This window comes from Mytilus edulis, chromosome 14, assembly GCF_963676685.1.
Source record: "Mytilus edulis chromosome 14, xbMytEdul2.2, whole genome shotgun sequence".
Lineage (NCBI taxonomy): Eukaryota > Metazoa > Mollusca > Bivalvia > Mytilida > Mytilidae > Mytilus > Mytilus edulis.
Genome location: NC_092357.1, coordinates 64,284,682 through 64,301,720, shown reverse-complemented (window position 1 = coordinate 64,301,720; position 17,039 = coordinate 64,284,682). Strand labels below are relative to the sequence as shown.

General features: G+C 30.8%; 3 protein-coding genes across 3 annotated transcripts; all 3 read right to left on the bottom strand.

Moving 5' to 3' along the window:
* Positions 1 to 11,482: 11,482 nt before the first annotated feature.
* On the bottom strand, positions 11,483 to 12,013 carry LOC139504403 (ankyrin repeat domain-containing protein 29-like). The gene has a single exon (XM_071294483.1). It carries the CDS (start codon positions 12,011 to 12,013, stop codon positions 11,483 to 11,485), a length of 531 nt encoding a protein of 176 aa, XP_071150584.1.
* A 66-nt stretch (positions 12,014 to 12,079) lies between these two features.
* Positions 12,080 to 12,508, bottom strand: LOC139504402 (fibronectin type 3 and ankyrin repeat domains protein 1-like). Its single transcript, XM_071294482.1, has one exon. It carries the CDS (start codon positions 12,506 to 12,508, stop codon positions 12,080 to 12,082), a length of 429 nt encoding a protein of 142 aa, XP_071150583.1.
* An 85-nt stretch (positions 12,509 to 12,593) lies between these two features.
* LOC139504401 (protein fem-1 homolog C-like) lies at positions 12,594 to 13,073 on the bottom strand. Its single transcript, XM_071294481.1, has one exon. It carries the CDS (start codon positions 13,071 to 13,073, stop codon positions 12,594 to 12,596), a length of 480 nt encoding a protein of 159 aa, XP_071150582.1.
* Positions 13,074 to 17,039: the final 3,966 nt, after the last annotated feature.

Sequence of the window (17,039 nt, the reverse complement as noted above, 5' to 3'; positions counted from 1 at the left end):
AATATAAAAACAATAGTAAATTATATTTAAAGAACATCATTTCTGATGGCTTCAAATTCTTTGCCCTATTTTTTTTTTTTTTTTTTTTTTTAGATAATTAAATTCAACGAATTTAGGAACCCACGAAAACACTCCTTTTGCTCAAGCCACGAAAACTGGTACTAACGAATAAAAGTACTTCACATTATTCGTGCTTAGACAAAACGGATCATTCAAGTCGTTCGAACGTCTTGAAATCCATAAATCATTTTTTGAAAGCTTTTGTTTCTTTTCTCAATCCATATCCTTACTTAAATCAGTGAAGAAATGTTGTCTTTCCGTATTGCCGAGACCGAGTAATGAAAATCTAAATCAGGCTATAAGAATATTACAGGTAGAAACAGTGACGGACCAAGGAGGGTGGCTGTTCCTGGTGCGAGAACATCCCATTTTTTTACGATCAATGCTTTTGAATGAAGACAAATGGTTGGAACCTCTCCTGTATCCTGGGTTGGGACCCCTTTAAAAATGACTGGATCCAGCCCTGGTGAACGTGTTATTTTTTGTATGGTTTTAATTTTAGTTCATTTATATGATTTGGAGTTTAGTGTAATGTCCATTTTAACTAAGCTAGTGCATAATTTTGTTTAGGGGCCAGCAGAAGACCAACTTTGGTGGCGGATTTTTCTCGCTTCGTTCAGGGCCCATTTTGGACGTCGGTTGTTGTCTGCTCTTTTCTTGGATTGTTATATCGTTGAAATCTTCCCGCTTGTCATTCTCAATCTTATTTCTAGACAATTTCACGAGATAACAAATACAAACCATAAATATTCACAATACCAACGAATCTCTTGCGAACAAATATTAAGGAAGATTTTAAGCCTTTCAACGTAGAGATTTGTGTTTGTTAAACTGCAATATATCCAATAAAATATTTCTGATAAAGTGTTTGGTTCAATTTTTTTTGATATTTTGATGTTTGTTTGAAAAAGTCAAAGCAAATAAACTCATCATACATGTAGATACCAGGATTGAAATTTTGTATATGCACCAGACACCCGTTTGTCAACAAAAGACTCGTTAGTGACGCTCCTAACTAAGTCAAGATACAAAGGCCAAATAATATACTAGTAGTTAAAGAGCATTGAGGACCACAAATTCCTAAACTTTTTGCCAAATACAGCTAAGGTAATCTACTCTTAAGGCAGTCAGGCCTTAGAATTAAAAAAAAAACAAAGTTTTGTAAACAGTTAATTTGTAATCTTAACCATATAAGTAATAATTCATGCCAAACATAGAAGTGTTAACTACAAGGCTGGCGATACCCTGGAGGATAATTATTTGCCAAAGGTTTATGAGAATTAAACGAGTAGAATTTATTCTAATCAAGGTGTTTGGTACCACTTTAAGCTAAATTCTGTAAAAGTAAATACTACCTCAAGATTATATTTAATTTATGATTTAATTTATTGGTTTTAGCTGTGAACTAGTAGCACGAAGCCCTGGAGTTGTAAGAAATATCTAAAAGAAACAAGAAGACGATTGGAAATTTTATTCAAAATGTTACAGATACAATGGCGCATGCACTACAAAAGTCTAAAAGTCTGAAAAGACCAGTTTTTGTCTTGATTTGCATGAACTTTTACTCGACATTCTCCAAAAGAATGACTTGTGTCTTAATTTTTCTTGACAAATTCTCATTTACATCAAATTTGTATGAAAATTACTTGACATATTCTTGACATTCTGAATATGGTCTTAAAATTTCTTGACAAATTCTTGACATTTAAATACTGTCTTGAAATTTCTCAACATGTTCTCGACATTCTTATTTTTTCTCAGTATGGCTTGACATATTCTGAACATTTTGAATTGTGTCTTAAATTTACTTGACAGTTCTGAGTTTAAATCTAATGTTTAAAATAATTTAAATTTGGATGTGCTGATATAAAACAATTTAAAATTGAGTTTTTAAATAATTACCAATTTTGATTCCTAAATCGTATAAATTAAGTGATTAAAACCAATCATACTGTAGACATATTTTATTCTACATTCATAATATTAAATGTTTATATGGTAAAAAATTATTGTACCAAAATGTGGTTTATATATTAATAGCAAATTATGATGATATACAAATCATTCATTTAACAGAAGAAAAATTGTATAATGTCATCTGTTGGAATATATATTAAGTATTACACATGGACAGGATGTTCCACATAAAATTAAGGTATTCCACTCCCCCAGAGTACACGCAACTGTCAAATAGAAATTACTGCTTTACCTGTAATAAGCCATACAACTTATCAATTGACCGACCATGCCACTACAATTTAAAAAGTTTGTTCATAGACGAAAATGAAAATCATCATTTTGATGAAAAAAAAAATGAATTGAAAATTGAATATTTCCCAAAGATTAAAAGAAAAGTATTGTCTACCCCAGGAATAATAAAAAAAAAATTATTTATAATGGGTCCATTTTCTATGGAAATCATTGGTCTTATGAAATTGATCCCAAACAGACATGCATAATATAGATCTTAACATTTTATTTCTTTTCCGGAAGGTCAGTTATCAAATATATTTAATTTTGTTAAAAATTTATAAAATTCAACACTCAAATTGGAATAAAAATGTTTTTTTGGTTGTCCTAAAAATGAACAAGGTTTTTGAATCAAGATGGGAACTAATTCTTCGACCTTCACGAAAGCCCACCCCTTTTTATTTCAGCCACACAAACCCAAAAGATGAATTTTGGGGTCCAAAAGAGACGCATGGTCACATTTTAAAACTGCCTTATAGAAACCTATTTTAGTAAAGCAAATTTGACTGCAGTTTTGCGAATGGCAAAAATCTAAATGCTGTTTGTCAGCAACTTCAACTTATATTCCAAGTGAAAACAATTAATTAAACGTTTAATAAAAATTAATCAAAATCAAACTACATAAGGGATTATTCGGGGTATTCCATCTAAGTTGCACCAAAAGGGTATCTTACTACACAAAATTAATCCTTGATTCTTCAAAGTTTAGTTTAGCCATAATAAGTATATAACAGCAAAAGAATGTCACAAACAGTGCAGAATAAGTCTGTTCACATTTCAGGCGAAATTTATACTGTTGAGATAGTGTCAAGACATATTTAAGACTGTCAAGAATGTGTCGAGACATATTCAGACATTATTTAAAATGTCAAGAATATGTCAAGACATATTCAGACATTATTAAGAATGTCAAGAATGTGTCAAGACAGATCGATACATTATTAAGAATGTCAAGAATATGTCAAGACAGATCGAGACAAATTTAAGACAGTCATGAATTGGTCGGGACTAATCCAGACTCTTATCAGATGATACAGGAAGTGTCGAGAAATTTTAAGACAATGTTCATAGTGTCAAGACACTTGTCAAGAAAAATCAAGAACCTTATGAGACAAATTCATTCAATGTCAAGATTTTTTTTTAAATTATTTAGACAAATCAAGAATGTCGAGTAAAAATGCATGCAAATTCAGACAAAAACTGGTCTTTTCAGACTTTTTGACTTTTGTAGTGATGTCTTTGGTGTTACTTCTGATGGTGTTCATCTCCATCTAAGAGTTTGGTGTTACATCTGATGAATGAATGTTACTTTATTCAAGTGGGACTGTCGAGTACGTCGACATAGATTTTCTTCTGGATGATAAATGTTCCTTTATTCGAGTACGACTGTTTGTCAGTCGACATGGATTTACTTTTGGATTATGAATGTTACTTTATTCGAGTGCTATTGTTTGTCCTTCGACATGGATTTTCTTCTGGATAATGAATGTTACTTTATTCGAGTGCTTCTGATTGTCAGTCGACAAGAATTTTTATCTGGATGATAAATGTTACTTAATTCGAGTGCGTCTGTTTGTCACTCGACATGGATTTTCTTCCGGTTGATAAATGTTACTTCATTCGAGTCGGACTGGTTGTCAGTCGACATGGATTTTCTGTAAAGGAAATAAGCCAATAACAGTCCATTCAATTAAATATTTTACAGAATCGACTGTTAGAGGCTCATATCTTACTTAAAACATTGTTTAACATTTTAAAAATGTGATAAAGTGCAAGCAATTAAAAAAATGTGTTAACATTTTTTTTAACAAGTGTGAAAATTGTTATGTGAATAAATTTTCTTGACATAAAAAGTTATCCTATATGTAAGTCCCTTTAAACATTAGCTCAACTTAAACAATAGACAAAAACATGTACAGCTATGGTAAACATTGTCAACATGTTTTGCTACATAGGGATTAAGATATTGGTATGTGTATCACGATCTTTGCGTGCGCAAGGCCTAAGACTACTCTAAATATTTTCAATGAATACTTTTCCATGCATTTCGTTATTCAAAATTGAAAGAGACGATGAAAGTATATTCTAAATGCAAAAAAAGGAAGAAAGTGTTGTCGTTATTAGTGATCGTGATGTTTCAAATTTTAGTTAAAAATCCAATGTGTATTCGGATATATTAAGTATGGACTACCAAAATGACAAAGATATAGATATATCACTTAATAATGGCAAGTTTTATATATATTATATTTCAAAATGTAGTTTTGTCCAATTAGTTAATTATTTCTTGTTGGATTTTATTTCTTACTCGTCGAATGAGAGAAAAAAAGAAAAAAATCATAGAAAGACCGGTTCACGTTGCCCTTTTCTTTTTTTTCGTTTAATTGGGTATTGATGTCCCTTGTGGTTTTCTTTAATATTACCGACACATAATTTTGTCTCTCGATTTCCTTTTCCAAAAGAGACTCTTTCTTATTTTTTATAAAATAAAACGTCGTTCACAAGCGAAGTGTTGCATAATATTTATAATAGAAGACTTAAAAAACAACAACTTGTAAATCAACGCCGAAACTCGAAAATTATAAAAATCTTTTGTTGAAATAAGTTCGAGATTTATACTTTCTACACAGGATAAGGTTTTGGTTGTTTATGGTCCTCAATTCGCGGCGTGATCTATCAAACGGTAGAAGCATTACTTTATTTTTTTTTTTTTTTATTTTAATTGAAGATGAGCATGATGCTAGGAAGAATTAAAGCAACACCAGAGGTCAATTTTGATAACCGACGACGGACGATGTTAAATCTTATGCTAGTGCTAAAATCAATTTGAATGTGATTGGTTTTCTCAGGAAAACATTTTGATGATTGAAAAAATTATTGTATTGGTAGGTGACTTTAATAAAATATTTTTTTGTAATTGTCCTTTGTGTTTTCGTTGATTTTTTTTTACATTATGAAATTAATTGGCGGAATTGCTTGTTTCTAGATAAATAAAAATACGTATGTCGAATATCACCATTTCAAAACCAAAATTATACCTTTTTGTTGAATTAAACAGCTTGACCAGGAGTTTAACTTATGAAAATCCTTTATATCCGAATTTTTTTTATGTGTATAATCCTTGTTATATTAATTCCTTACCAATGATTAAATCTTTAAGAGAGAGATACCAATCAGGAATCACCAACGACTGAAAAAGTCTTTTGATATTTTAAAAATCGTTATGACTATGCTTCGTAAAACATGTATCCCTAAATTTTAATGCAAATTTATGAACACAGGAGCCTATGATTCAGTGGTTTTGGTTTGTTTATGTGTTACATATTTGTTTTTCGTTCCTTTGTTTGTTCATAGGCCGTTAGTTTCTTGTTTGAATAGTTTCACATTGTCATTTCGGGGACTTTTATAGCTGACTATGATGTATTGGCTTTGCTCATTGTTGAGGCCATACGGTGACCTATATTTGTTTATTTATGTGCAATTCGGTCTCTTGATGATAGTTGTTTCATTAGCAATCCTACCAAATCTTATTGTTAACATACTTTGTTATGATAAATTGTGGGCTTAAATTATATCATTCCACAATTGTTTTGGAATTATTTGTTATTCATTTATTCTGTCAATCATCAACATCAAACTAACTATGTTAAACTTTGTGAGTGTCGCACTCGATGATTAAATTTGTCTTTCCAACATAAATGAACATGGTACTAAAAGTAAATCTTTGATGGTTAAGATGAAGAGATATCTGTGTATACAGTGAAACCTGGCTAAACCGAATCCTGTTTAAATCGAAAACCTATATAAACCAAACATTTTCTAAAGCACTGTCATATGCAATTGTATGCGTTGTGAACCTGATAAAACCGAACATCGGCCAAAACCGAACAAAAACCTTAAGTCCCGAAGAGGTTCGGTTTACACAGGTTTCATTGTATTTTCTATAATCATAAAATCCCTATGCAACAACGCATTCCCTGTTGCCTGTTAGGTCCCGACACTATTTCAGTATTTAGACAGTTAAACGTTTGGATTGTCCAGTTCGGCTGTTTAAGATTTAAATAGTCCTGTTAGATTATGATGCATATATCCTTTTTGAAAATTATTTACATACTAGGTAATATTAATCAATATAATTTTAAATGATTCATCAAAAGATATAAATAGTTCAAAGGTACCAGGATTATGATTAAGTAACCCAGACGCGCTTTTCGTCTACATAAGACTCATCAGTGACACTGAGATCAAAATAGTTATAAAGCCAAAAAACTACAAAGTTGAAGAGCTTTGAGGTCCAAAAATTCCAAAACGTTGTTCCAAATACGGCTAAGGTAATCTATTCCTGGGATAAGAAAATCCTTAGTGTTTCAAAAAATTCAAGTTTATGTAACAGGAATTTATAAAAATGATCATATAATTGATATTCATGAGAACACCGAATGAACAGTTCAAGTTTGACGTCGGAAGAGGACATTTGACGACATACTAGTATGTGCAATAGACTAGATCAACGATTCGCAGAATTTTTAATTTAACACCATGAAAGTTTTGACCATAATAACTTGTGAGAATTAGATATAACTTGAAATTCACTCTCGTTATTTGATTTGTATATAGTAATAATAAACTTCCTTACACTCGTTTATTATTATATAATATTGAAATTAAATAACACGAGTTGATATTAAACGATATCCAATTATCACTCTTTATCAAACCTATAATTATCACATCTACTTTGGTCATTCCAAATAAAACTATTGCTTCTTTAATTACCGTTAAAAGAGACATACAAATAAAATTTGACAACAAAATTTGTGAAACATTCTTTTAAATTATAATTATCCCGAAGTTCTTTGGAGTTTTTAGCATCAACATATGGTTAATACCAGTGCGCAGGTAAACAGCTTTACAGTATTTCTTTCACTGAGGACAGATTTTATGTCAATCTAATGGATAGTTCTATTGAAGACCATGCCGATGAGCCGACAATGTATCATTGAAGACTGCATGTTTGACTTACTTCTTTTTATTATTAAATGTTACTTCTGGTGTGGTGTTACTTTTGTTCATTGAATCATTCAAGTAACATACTCTCAAGTTTGAAAAATTCCTTTTATAAATTTGTCTTATTTTTATATTTAATGAACCAATTTGAACTCTGATAATGACATATGCATATCTTTGACCTGTGCGTATATTTTTAAATGACTCTTCAATAGAAATAATGAGAGATCATAACAGAGGGAATACATAGTGATTACAATCTATATTTTATCCGATCGGAACTGTTAATATGTATAAACAATACAATATATATTACTTAATTACTTAATGTTAATTGACAATCACAATTGTAGACTGTTTCACGGTTAGACAAATTACATAATGTCATAAAAAAAAACTACATGCACCAAAGCACCAATAAATTCAGTTGCAGTTAGACATGAATTCATGTTGTAATTTTACTGAAAATGCCTTCGTGTGTATATACACGCTTCATATATACCAGCCTTCAAATTGTGTCTATAAAGGTTATTCCTTGCTTTAAAGGTCCTAAATAGGCCAACAGCAGCTATGCTTCACTTAAATATGCAACACTCTCAAACTTGTCTATCCCCTCAAACGTGTCCGATTCCCCAAAACATGTCTATTTCGCCCAAACGTGTCCGATTTTACATCCCCAAACGTGTCCGATTTCATATCCCTAAACGTGTCCGATCATTTGTATAAGCCAAAAAGTCTCTACTTTAACAATCTTACTGCAACAGAGATATGTATGTCTTTCCCTGGTTTACTGCAGGAAAGACGTGAATATATGTTCTTTGAGAGAAAAAAGAGTGTTTTCCCTTTCTTAATCTTCTAATTAATACCTTTTCCTTCATTTATTGAATACATTTGATATATTTCCTTTATTATGTGGTTTTATTTTTGTTGTTGTTTATTTTATCTATCTTTTTTCTTAAAACGTCATCATTACTTCTAGGTTGTGACAAATATAAAGTAGTTGTAACAACGAAATTTTAAACTATTAGAACATGTACTATGTTGACAACTACTATCAGTCCTAAACACTGACACTAGTTTGAGCAGTTGTTTTTTCGTACAATAGTGATCGTTATAACTTATATGGAACCACGTTTATAAATCTCCACGACAGGAAACTGTTCAAAGCATTGTCACATTTATAGCAGTCTGCTTCTCTGTCTAAGAACATCTTTGCTATTCCTGTATGATAATGATCACAAGGCTTCAAATCAGATGACTGTCCTTCTCTGTCATACTTATCAAAGTCTGATACTCTGTCTTATGATGGCTTTGTTTATGTGAACGACTATACATACGAGCATTTATTAGAGGCCACACTCATAAAAAAAATTACTTGAATTTACTTAAAACAAGTCTTGATTTTACCCAAATCAAGTAAAAAAACAAGAAAAAATGTTTGTGAAAAAATAAGTAATTGCTAGTAATGGCAAGTAATTGTAAGTAATTACCTAGTAGAAATTTAATGTAAGTAGTTTTTCAATGTATCTTATGTAGTTCTTTTAATAAATACTGAGCTATTGTTTCTAAATATTAAGTAATTCTTTTAATACATACATTGTATTAGTATTTCTTTTTATCAAAGTAAGTAATTATTTTAATACCATTAAGTATTTCTTTTAATGATATTAAGTATTTTTTTTAATAAACATTAGTATTTCCATTAATAATATGGGGACGAAGTCCCCAATAACAGTAGAAAATTCAATAAAAAAAGAAAATTCGGGAAAATTTCCCGAATTTTTCATTGTACTAATGAACTCAAAATCGTTCAAATTTTTTTTGTCGTGTTTTGAAATCCCGGACCTGCGCAGAAATGTACAATATACTTCCTTTTTCCGTTCTCGTTTGTATGAAACTTTGAGTAAAATATATATTTATCAGTTTAGTATAAAATAGGAAGGAACGCGCAATACCAATTTCATTTTCAATAATTCCTTGATATGAAAAAACGTTACCGAATGATAGCGTTTCTTTGTTTACATTGCATAAGACGTCATAATTTAAATAACGTCACAACTAAAATCCCTAACAACAAAACCAAAAACGGAAACGTTACGGTATTTCCGTGTCTTTTTTTTTTTGACAAATAATTAAGTTACAAAAAAATAATTCATACAGACTTCGTCCCCATTTACAGATAATGCCTGCCTCATATTACTGTTATTAATTCGTGTACCACTTGGAAGCCATTCTTTTACTTATGACAAGTAATTTCCGGAAATACAAATACTTGCAACAGTAAATTTATCTGTAGGTTTTAATTAGTTATCAAAGGTACCAGGATTATAATTGAGTACGCCAGACGCGCGTTTCGTCTACATAAGACTCATCAGTGACGCTCATATCAAAATATTTATAAAGCCAAACAAGTACAAAGTTGAAGAGCATTGAGGATCCAAAATTCCAAAAAGTTGTGCCAAATACGACTAAGGTAATCTATGCCTGCATGGGATATGAAAATTCTTATGTTCTCGAAAAATTCAAAGTTTTGTTAACAGGAAATTTATAAATTGATTCTGCACTGTTTTCTTATAAATGCATATAATAACATGGGCTACCTCCCCAGCAACTCTTTGTGCTACATTTTCGTTTAATTGAATTAGTACACAAAGAGTAGCCAGAAACATGAATACCCACAAAGTGTCCTTTTTGAAAGGTTCTCATTTCCTTTCCTTTTTGTCAATTGTGCAAGTATTTCAACAAACTCAGTATAAGTTTCGTTCAAATTCAAATCTGCATGAGTTCCAGCCAATTTTAAAAAAAAGCTTACCAAAGTCAAATGGAACCTTAATTCTGATTGGCTGAATACTTTGTCAGTCTCAAATTAAATACGACCCATTAAATACAGGAAATATGATACACTTTTGTACATTTATAATAAATAGTTTATTATCAATTTTGGTCATGTAACTAAGTTAACATTATAAAAATTGTATAAAAAAATTAATAATGATAATTTGAAAGATCTTTTGATATGAAAATAATTTAAGTAATGACTAGTATTTCTGATACTAAGTAATTCAAATTAATTTTTTTAAGCATTTTAAAGTATAATCTAAAAACATAATACTATTTCAATTTGGAATTATTTGTAATTATAAACTTTTGCGCTTGAAATTTTAAATGAACTTCATGTTTATTCTGCATTATATTTTTTAAGCATTGCCTAACACTTTCCATACAATGTACATGTATTTTGTATAGATTGTGCTGTGCTTAGCACAGTACAGGCTATTGAAAATGTGTTATCTTCTTTGTAATAGAAAGTGTTGTGTGCCACACAGAACAGAACAATAAAACACAGAATAAACATGGAACTTATAAAAATTTCAAGCACAAGAAATTATGCAAATTCCATAATAAAATAATTCCAAGTTGAAATAATAGCCTGTCTAAAGAAAATTGGTATAATAGTTATCCACATTTATGCAATTTTCTCAGACTATGAAACCTACATATGTTGAAATTATTTAAATATGGGGTCAAATTTGATAGGTAGCATTTATATTATATATGATAAGTCTTATATGCAAGCAAACAACATTATGTAAGCCTACTTTAAGTAATAACAAGTTTTATATCCCATTTATCAGAAGTAATTCCAGTAACTTTCATACTGCACATGCATGTTAGTGTAAATGAAAAAGTAAATATTTGTAGTTCATTAATATCTAACTTAATCTAAGTTATTTCTTTATACTAAAACAGTAAGTTATTACTTAGATAAGGACTAAGTAATTTATAAACTCAAGTGAGTAAAATCATTATTAGTATTTGTTTTAATTTGAGTATTTTTGATAGACACACATTTTCAGTAAAACAATTACTTGTTTCAAGTTACTATTTTTATATCTAGTAAAATATAAGTAATTGCTAGTTATAGTAAATAACTGGTCAATAGTTCCTAGTAATGAGTAATAAAAAAGAGTACTTAAGTGCACACACGTGCACAGCTCATTGCAGTCTGTGCCACTTATAAACTATATATTGATTAGTTCTGTACGCCAATGTTGACAAGCCATCAATCAAGGAGCCACATGTAAAACAGACATCTGTTATGTCTAATAGTTTCTTTATAAATTATATATGTCCTTTCTCACGGGGCTTGCATAGAGAAAACATATCATCTATATCTAATAAAAGTCAGTTCCTCTTTCATCTTTAATATTTCTGTATGACCATGTTCACAAGCCAAAGTTAAAAGTGACCGTCTCCAGTTGCTCCATTTAGTACAGCCTAACTGTCTGTCTAACAACATCTTTAATGTTTCTGTATGACCATGTTCACAGGCCAACATTAAAGCTGACCGATCCGAGCTGTCACTTTTAATGCAGGTTGCTCGTTTGTCAAACAACATATTAGCTATTTCTGTATGACCAAGTTGACAAGCAATTAATACTGGTGACATGCCATCTTCATCGCATTTATTAAAATCTGCTCCTCTGTCCAACAAAATATTTACTATTTCAGTATGACCATATTCACATGCAATCGTTACTAGTGACTTACCATACCAGTCACATTTATTATAGTCTGCTCCTTTGTTTAACAACATCTTGAATATTTCTATATTGCCATTTTTACAAGCCAAAATCAAAGGTGACTCTCTCCAGCTGTCACATTTATTACAGTCTACACGTTTTTCTATCAACATCTTTACTATTTGTGTATGACCATGCTCACAAGCCAACATTAAAAGTGTCCTGCCCGAGCTGTCACTTTAAGAAGAGATTGCACCTCTCTCAAACAACAAATAAGCTATTTCTGTATGACCTAGTTTAGAAGCATTCAATACAGGTGACATGCCTTCGTTATCACATGTATAACAATCTGCTCCTCTGTCCACTAACATCTTTACTATTTCAGTATGACCATGTTCACAAGCAATAGTTACAAGTGATTTGCCATTCATATCATATATATTGTAGTCTGCTCCTTTGTTCAATAACACACTTAATACGTCTTTATGGCCATTCTTGCAAGCCTTCGTAACAGATGATTCACCAAAAAGGTCACATTGGTTAAATTTTGATCGTCTTTCTAATAACACCTTAACTATTTCTATATGACCAAATTCACAAGCCTCCATTAAAGGCGACTGACCGATGTCGTCACATTTATTACAGTCTGTTCCTGTGTCCAATAGCATCTTTACTATTTCTGTGTTACCATTGTTACAAGTCACCTTTAAAGTTGGCTGTCCAAATGCGTCATACTTGTTAACGTCTATTTTTCTACTTTACTAATACTGTATCACCATTTATACAAGCCAATATCAAAGGTGAATTTCCCCATCTGTCACATTTATTACAGTCTGCTTTTCTTTCTAACAACATCTTTACTATTTCTGTATAGCCACGTAAACAAGCTTTTATTAAAGGTGAATTTCCCCATCTGTCACATTTATTACAGTCTGCTCTTCTTTCTAACAACATCTTTACTATTTCTGTATGACCATGATTACATGCAATCCAGATGGGTGAACACTCATGATATGAATACCTATTGACATCTACACCATGATTACAACACCAATCAATCAACGCTTTATCTCCTATATAACAACAATGTAATAAAGCAGTATCATAGGTGTTATCGTAATCATTTTTAATTTGTTTATATTTCTCACAGGTATTTGCCAGTTTTCGTTGGTAAGATATATTCAGTGTTTTCAAAACGGACAGAAATTTCTGTCGGAACTGAGGTATATTCATATTGATGTTATTGAATACACCCCGAACTTTACCTGTTGACCATTCATCAATTATTCTTTGTATGTAAATCTGATGATACTTTATTGGTATAATTGTAATAAATTTGTCCATGTTATCTTCTCCTTCTAATAAAAATCGTTGATTTATCAAACCATTGTCTGCATTTTTATCAAGCAATTGAGTATTTTCTGTCCAATGCAACAAGCTAGAAAGTCAAATATTTTATCATGTATAGTTTTATAAACATTGTGTTCTTTTTTTATGAATGTATGTGTGAGTAATTCAAGCACATTCTGTAAAACAAGTTTAGACGTTCCTCTATCTATTTTACATGCCTCGCATGTGTTCTCAATGATAGTCCTGGTTATATCATCCGTTTCTTCAGTCAAAATTTCTTCATCCAACTTGTTGTTAAACATGACACATAAAGCCAAAGCACAGTATTTAGTATAATACCCTTTCTTAAGAAGTTTTTCAATCTCTGATTCATAAACTAAAAATGGTTTCCAAAAGAAATCTGTTACATTAAGTTCAGGATTTTTATGGCACAATTTACATAAAAGTGGAAAACAGTCATATATATCATAAATGTCACCAATGTCAGATGCATTTGCTAATATAAGTAACATCCATGAAACATTTTCATGTGTAACTTAATTAAGGTTAGAGCGAAAGGGACCTTAAAAGTACAGTTTCATTCATTGAATGTGATTTTAGCCTGAGAATTCTTCATGTTTAGTTTCTTTGTGAATCCACAGTGAATTTCATTAACGGAGAATTTCCGTTGAGCAACTGAACTGGTGATATTCCTGTTGACTTACACCCAGTTTTAAAACACAAAATTAGCACTTTATGAATTTAGTACGTTCAAATGCTTTTATGTACAAGAAAGCCTCTATCAGGTACAATAATCTCAAACATTTGTATGCTAAAAATGAAAAATATGCATTGATACTTATTATCTAAAAGGACCTAGTTAGCAGTTGATGTATTGAAATACTTTTCATAAATTGTGCATTACAAGTAATTTATTCAAACTTACTTGCATTTGTATGCATGATATAAATTATGTAGTTTATTTAGTTGCATGTAACCTTATTTCTTTGACGGAAGACTTCGTTAGTTCGTTGTATAAAAAAGGGAGGATTTGTTACCACAACAAATAGTTGGTTAATTGAAGATTGAAGGGTGCGACAATGTAAGATGCCATGTTTGCTAGTCAGCCATTCTAAGGATAAAAACCAATGTTACAAGTCATATATGCATTCCCTGTATAGATGATATATAATATAAAGGCAAAATACATTTTCACGTTTATTTCGTATCATTCAAATCCAGTAGACAAATTAACAAAAAAAAATTATTATGCTAGTTTCAAATTAATGACTAGTATTACTTCCAATGCTTGCTTCAGCCATTCAAACCTTAATTTTCATATCTTTTTAAGAAGAGTTACGTTTTTGTTCAACTTACTTGTCATCCAACTGTATTTCCCCATGTCAGTATGTTATTTCAATTCATAAAGCAACATTAGACTCACCCCACAAGCATTAGTCAAACATATAGACCGAAGTACATACCGTTATCATCAGCATTTGACTTCCACTGTTTGAATATACTAACAATAATCAGTTAAAGGGCAAACGTTATCACTTATATCACGAGATGTGTATACCAGTTATAGTTAAACTCAAAGTTCAAAACATTATCAGCTTGAACAAATTGAAAACTAAATATAAAGTAGCAGCTGTATAAAATGCTTACATGACTTAAACAACCAGTTATCGTTTAGAATAGTAATACAGTACAATTCATAAAATGTAAACTCTAGGCACAACTCACGAAGATTATTTGAGAAACACGCTTCGCATTTGATACACAATTTTTGTTAACTTTGATCATAAGTTTCTTATTGTAGCACGCATAACTACTACATTTCGTCTGTAAATTGATTTTTCTCAATCATTTTGTATTTTACTTGAATATGTTTATAACTTTCACAAGAAAACAAAAGTTTATTTTACATGACACTGGCTATGCTTTTCAGGTCCATTTAGTTTTATGCTTTTAAATGGTTTGTATATTTGCCTTCTCAAACCTCGGTCAATAATGAACAAGATTATTATTGTAATCCAGAAACAATGAGGTAATGTTTATGTAGAATATTTGTTTTTCCTGACAATAACCATGGCGTTGTCAGTTTATTTTAAATTTATGAATTTGACTGTCCCTTTGGTATCTTTCGTCCCTCTTTTATGTACAAAGTTTTTCAAAGCAGGAATAAAACCGTAATCCGTTTATTCCTACAAACAAAGTACAAAAGCTTTAGTAATAAGGTACTTTTTGTATCAATAACCTCATCAAATATACCAGGAATTCTATTGTGTACGTTCATCAAGAGAAAACTCATCAGTGACGCTAAAATTCGATTCAAAAACGACAAAATAAAGACACGATACGAAAAAATACAGCATTGAAAACCCTGAATCATAAAAGGTATTGCAAATTAAAGATAGTTGAAGATAATATATTACTGTGCTAGGAACTCCGTTGTATTGCAATTTGTTCAAAGTTAATTTAAAAGTTAATGTATAATATGATCAAATCAATGATTATCATTGTTAACACTGCAATTCTGACTATTGGGCTGGTGAAATAAACATTTGACCCGAGTTCTGTCTACAAAGAACTCATCAGTGACTCTCTAAATGTCAAATACAGTACGAGGTCGAAGAACATTCGGACCAAATTAAGATTTAACCGATTAATTGTTATATTTATATAAGCAAAGAGTTAAAGGTTGTTCAAACAATTGATGCCTAGTTAAAGTTTTCTGACTTTTCATCCACAATTAATTTAACCTGAGACAAATTTTATCTAGTGAGACGACATGATGTTTTAACTTCAAATTATAATATCTAAATGGAACTTATCCAGGAGAAAGTAATTTTTATAATGTTTAACATTTTCAATCGGAATGACATGTTTATCCCGCTTACGGCAAATATAATTAGGGAAATGTATAACTTTTGAAATACCCATACTAGTCTAGACTATCCCTCTGAATAAAGTTTATTACTGGGGAATAAATTATCTGGTTTTGATATCTTTAGTGCTTCTATTTTAATTTGAAGTATTTCATAATTGGTTCAAGTTCAACCATTTATTTTTTACCAAACTATAGTTGCATAAGAGGAATCATTCATTCATACATATCGATTCAAGATTTATAAACCGGCTTCTGGTCTTTTCATGAAACGCACGTTAACTGTATATTAACCTTAGTATTTGCTAGCTCTTAACCCATTTGAACACTAGTTATACAATCGCGTAAAAAATCAATGCAACAGGTTGTAAAATATTAAAAGAAATTAATGTTCAGTTAAAATTTTCGTGAAATCATCGCCAATACGCTTGATGATTTTCTATAAGGGCTTGTAAATCAAATACACATGCAGTATGAAAGAGTTATTCAAACTCCTGTTGATGTTTATACTTTTTCTCAAACCTCTTTCCCGCTTCTTAGGAATTGTGATAGAAATAAGACAATGATTGTATGGTAGTACTATATCTTTGAATTTTGTCATTAAGCCATAGTTTTCTTCTTAGCCTGTGTGAGAACCTTCTTCAGATTAAAGTTCATCTGCCATTTTCACCATTTGAACAATTCGAAGAAGATTAGAACTGAAACAAGTTAATAATTTAGCATTTTTACAATGGTCAATAATCAAGAAACAACGAGTTTGATTGGCTGGTCATAATTACCTACCTAGGAAACAGTTTAAAATCAGAAAGGCTATTTAGTTATGCGTACAAATTCACAAGATTGTGTGTGGCGTCTTACAAAGAGAACTGGGTGTCAGTCGCCAAATACGATTACATAACTTGTGTAGTGACTTTCATGTCAGATCCCTTGAATTTTACCTTATTTCATCGATCCGTAAACAAGGTTAATTTTTGTTATCA

Coding starts and splice junctions, on each gene's coding strand:
- LOC139504403 (XM_071294483.1), bottom strand. CDS start 12,013: ATGTTGATAGAAAAACGTGTAGACTGTAATAAATGTGACAGCTGGAGA.
- LOC139504402 (XM_071294482.1), bottom strand. CDS start 12,508: ATGCTATTGGACACAGGAACAGACTGTAATAAATGTGACGACATCGGT.
- LOC139504401 (XM_071294481.1), bottom strand. CDS start 13,073: ATGAATATACCTCAGTTCCGACAGAAATTTCTGTCCGTTTTGAAAACA.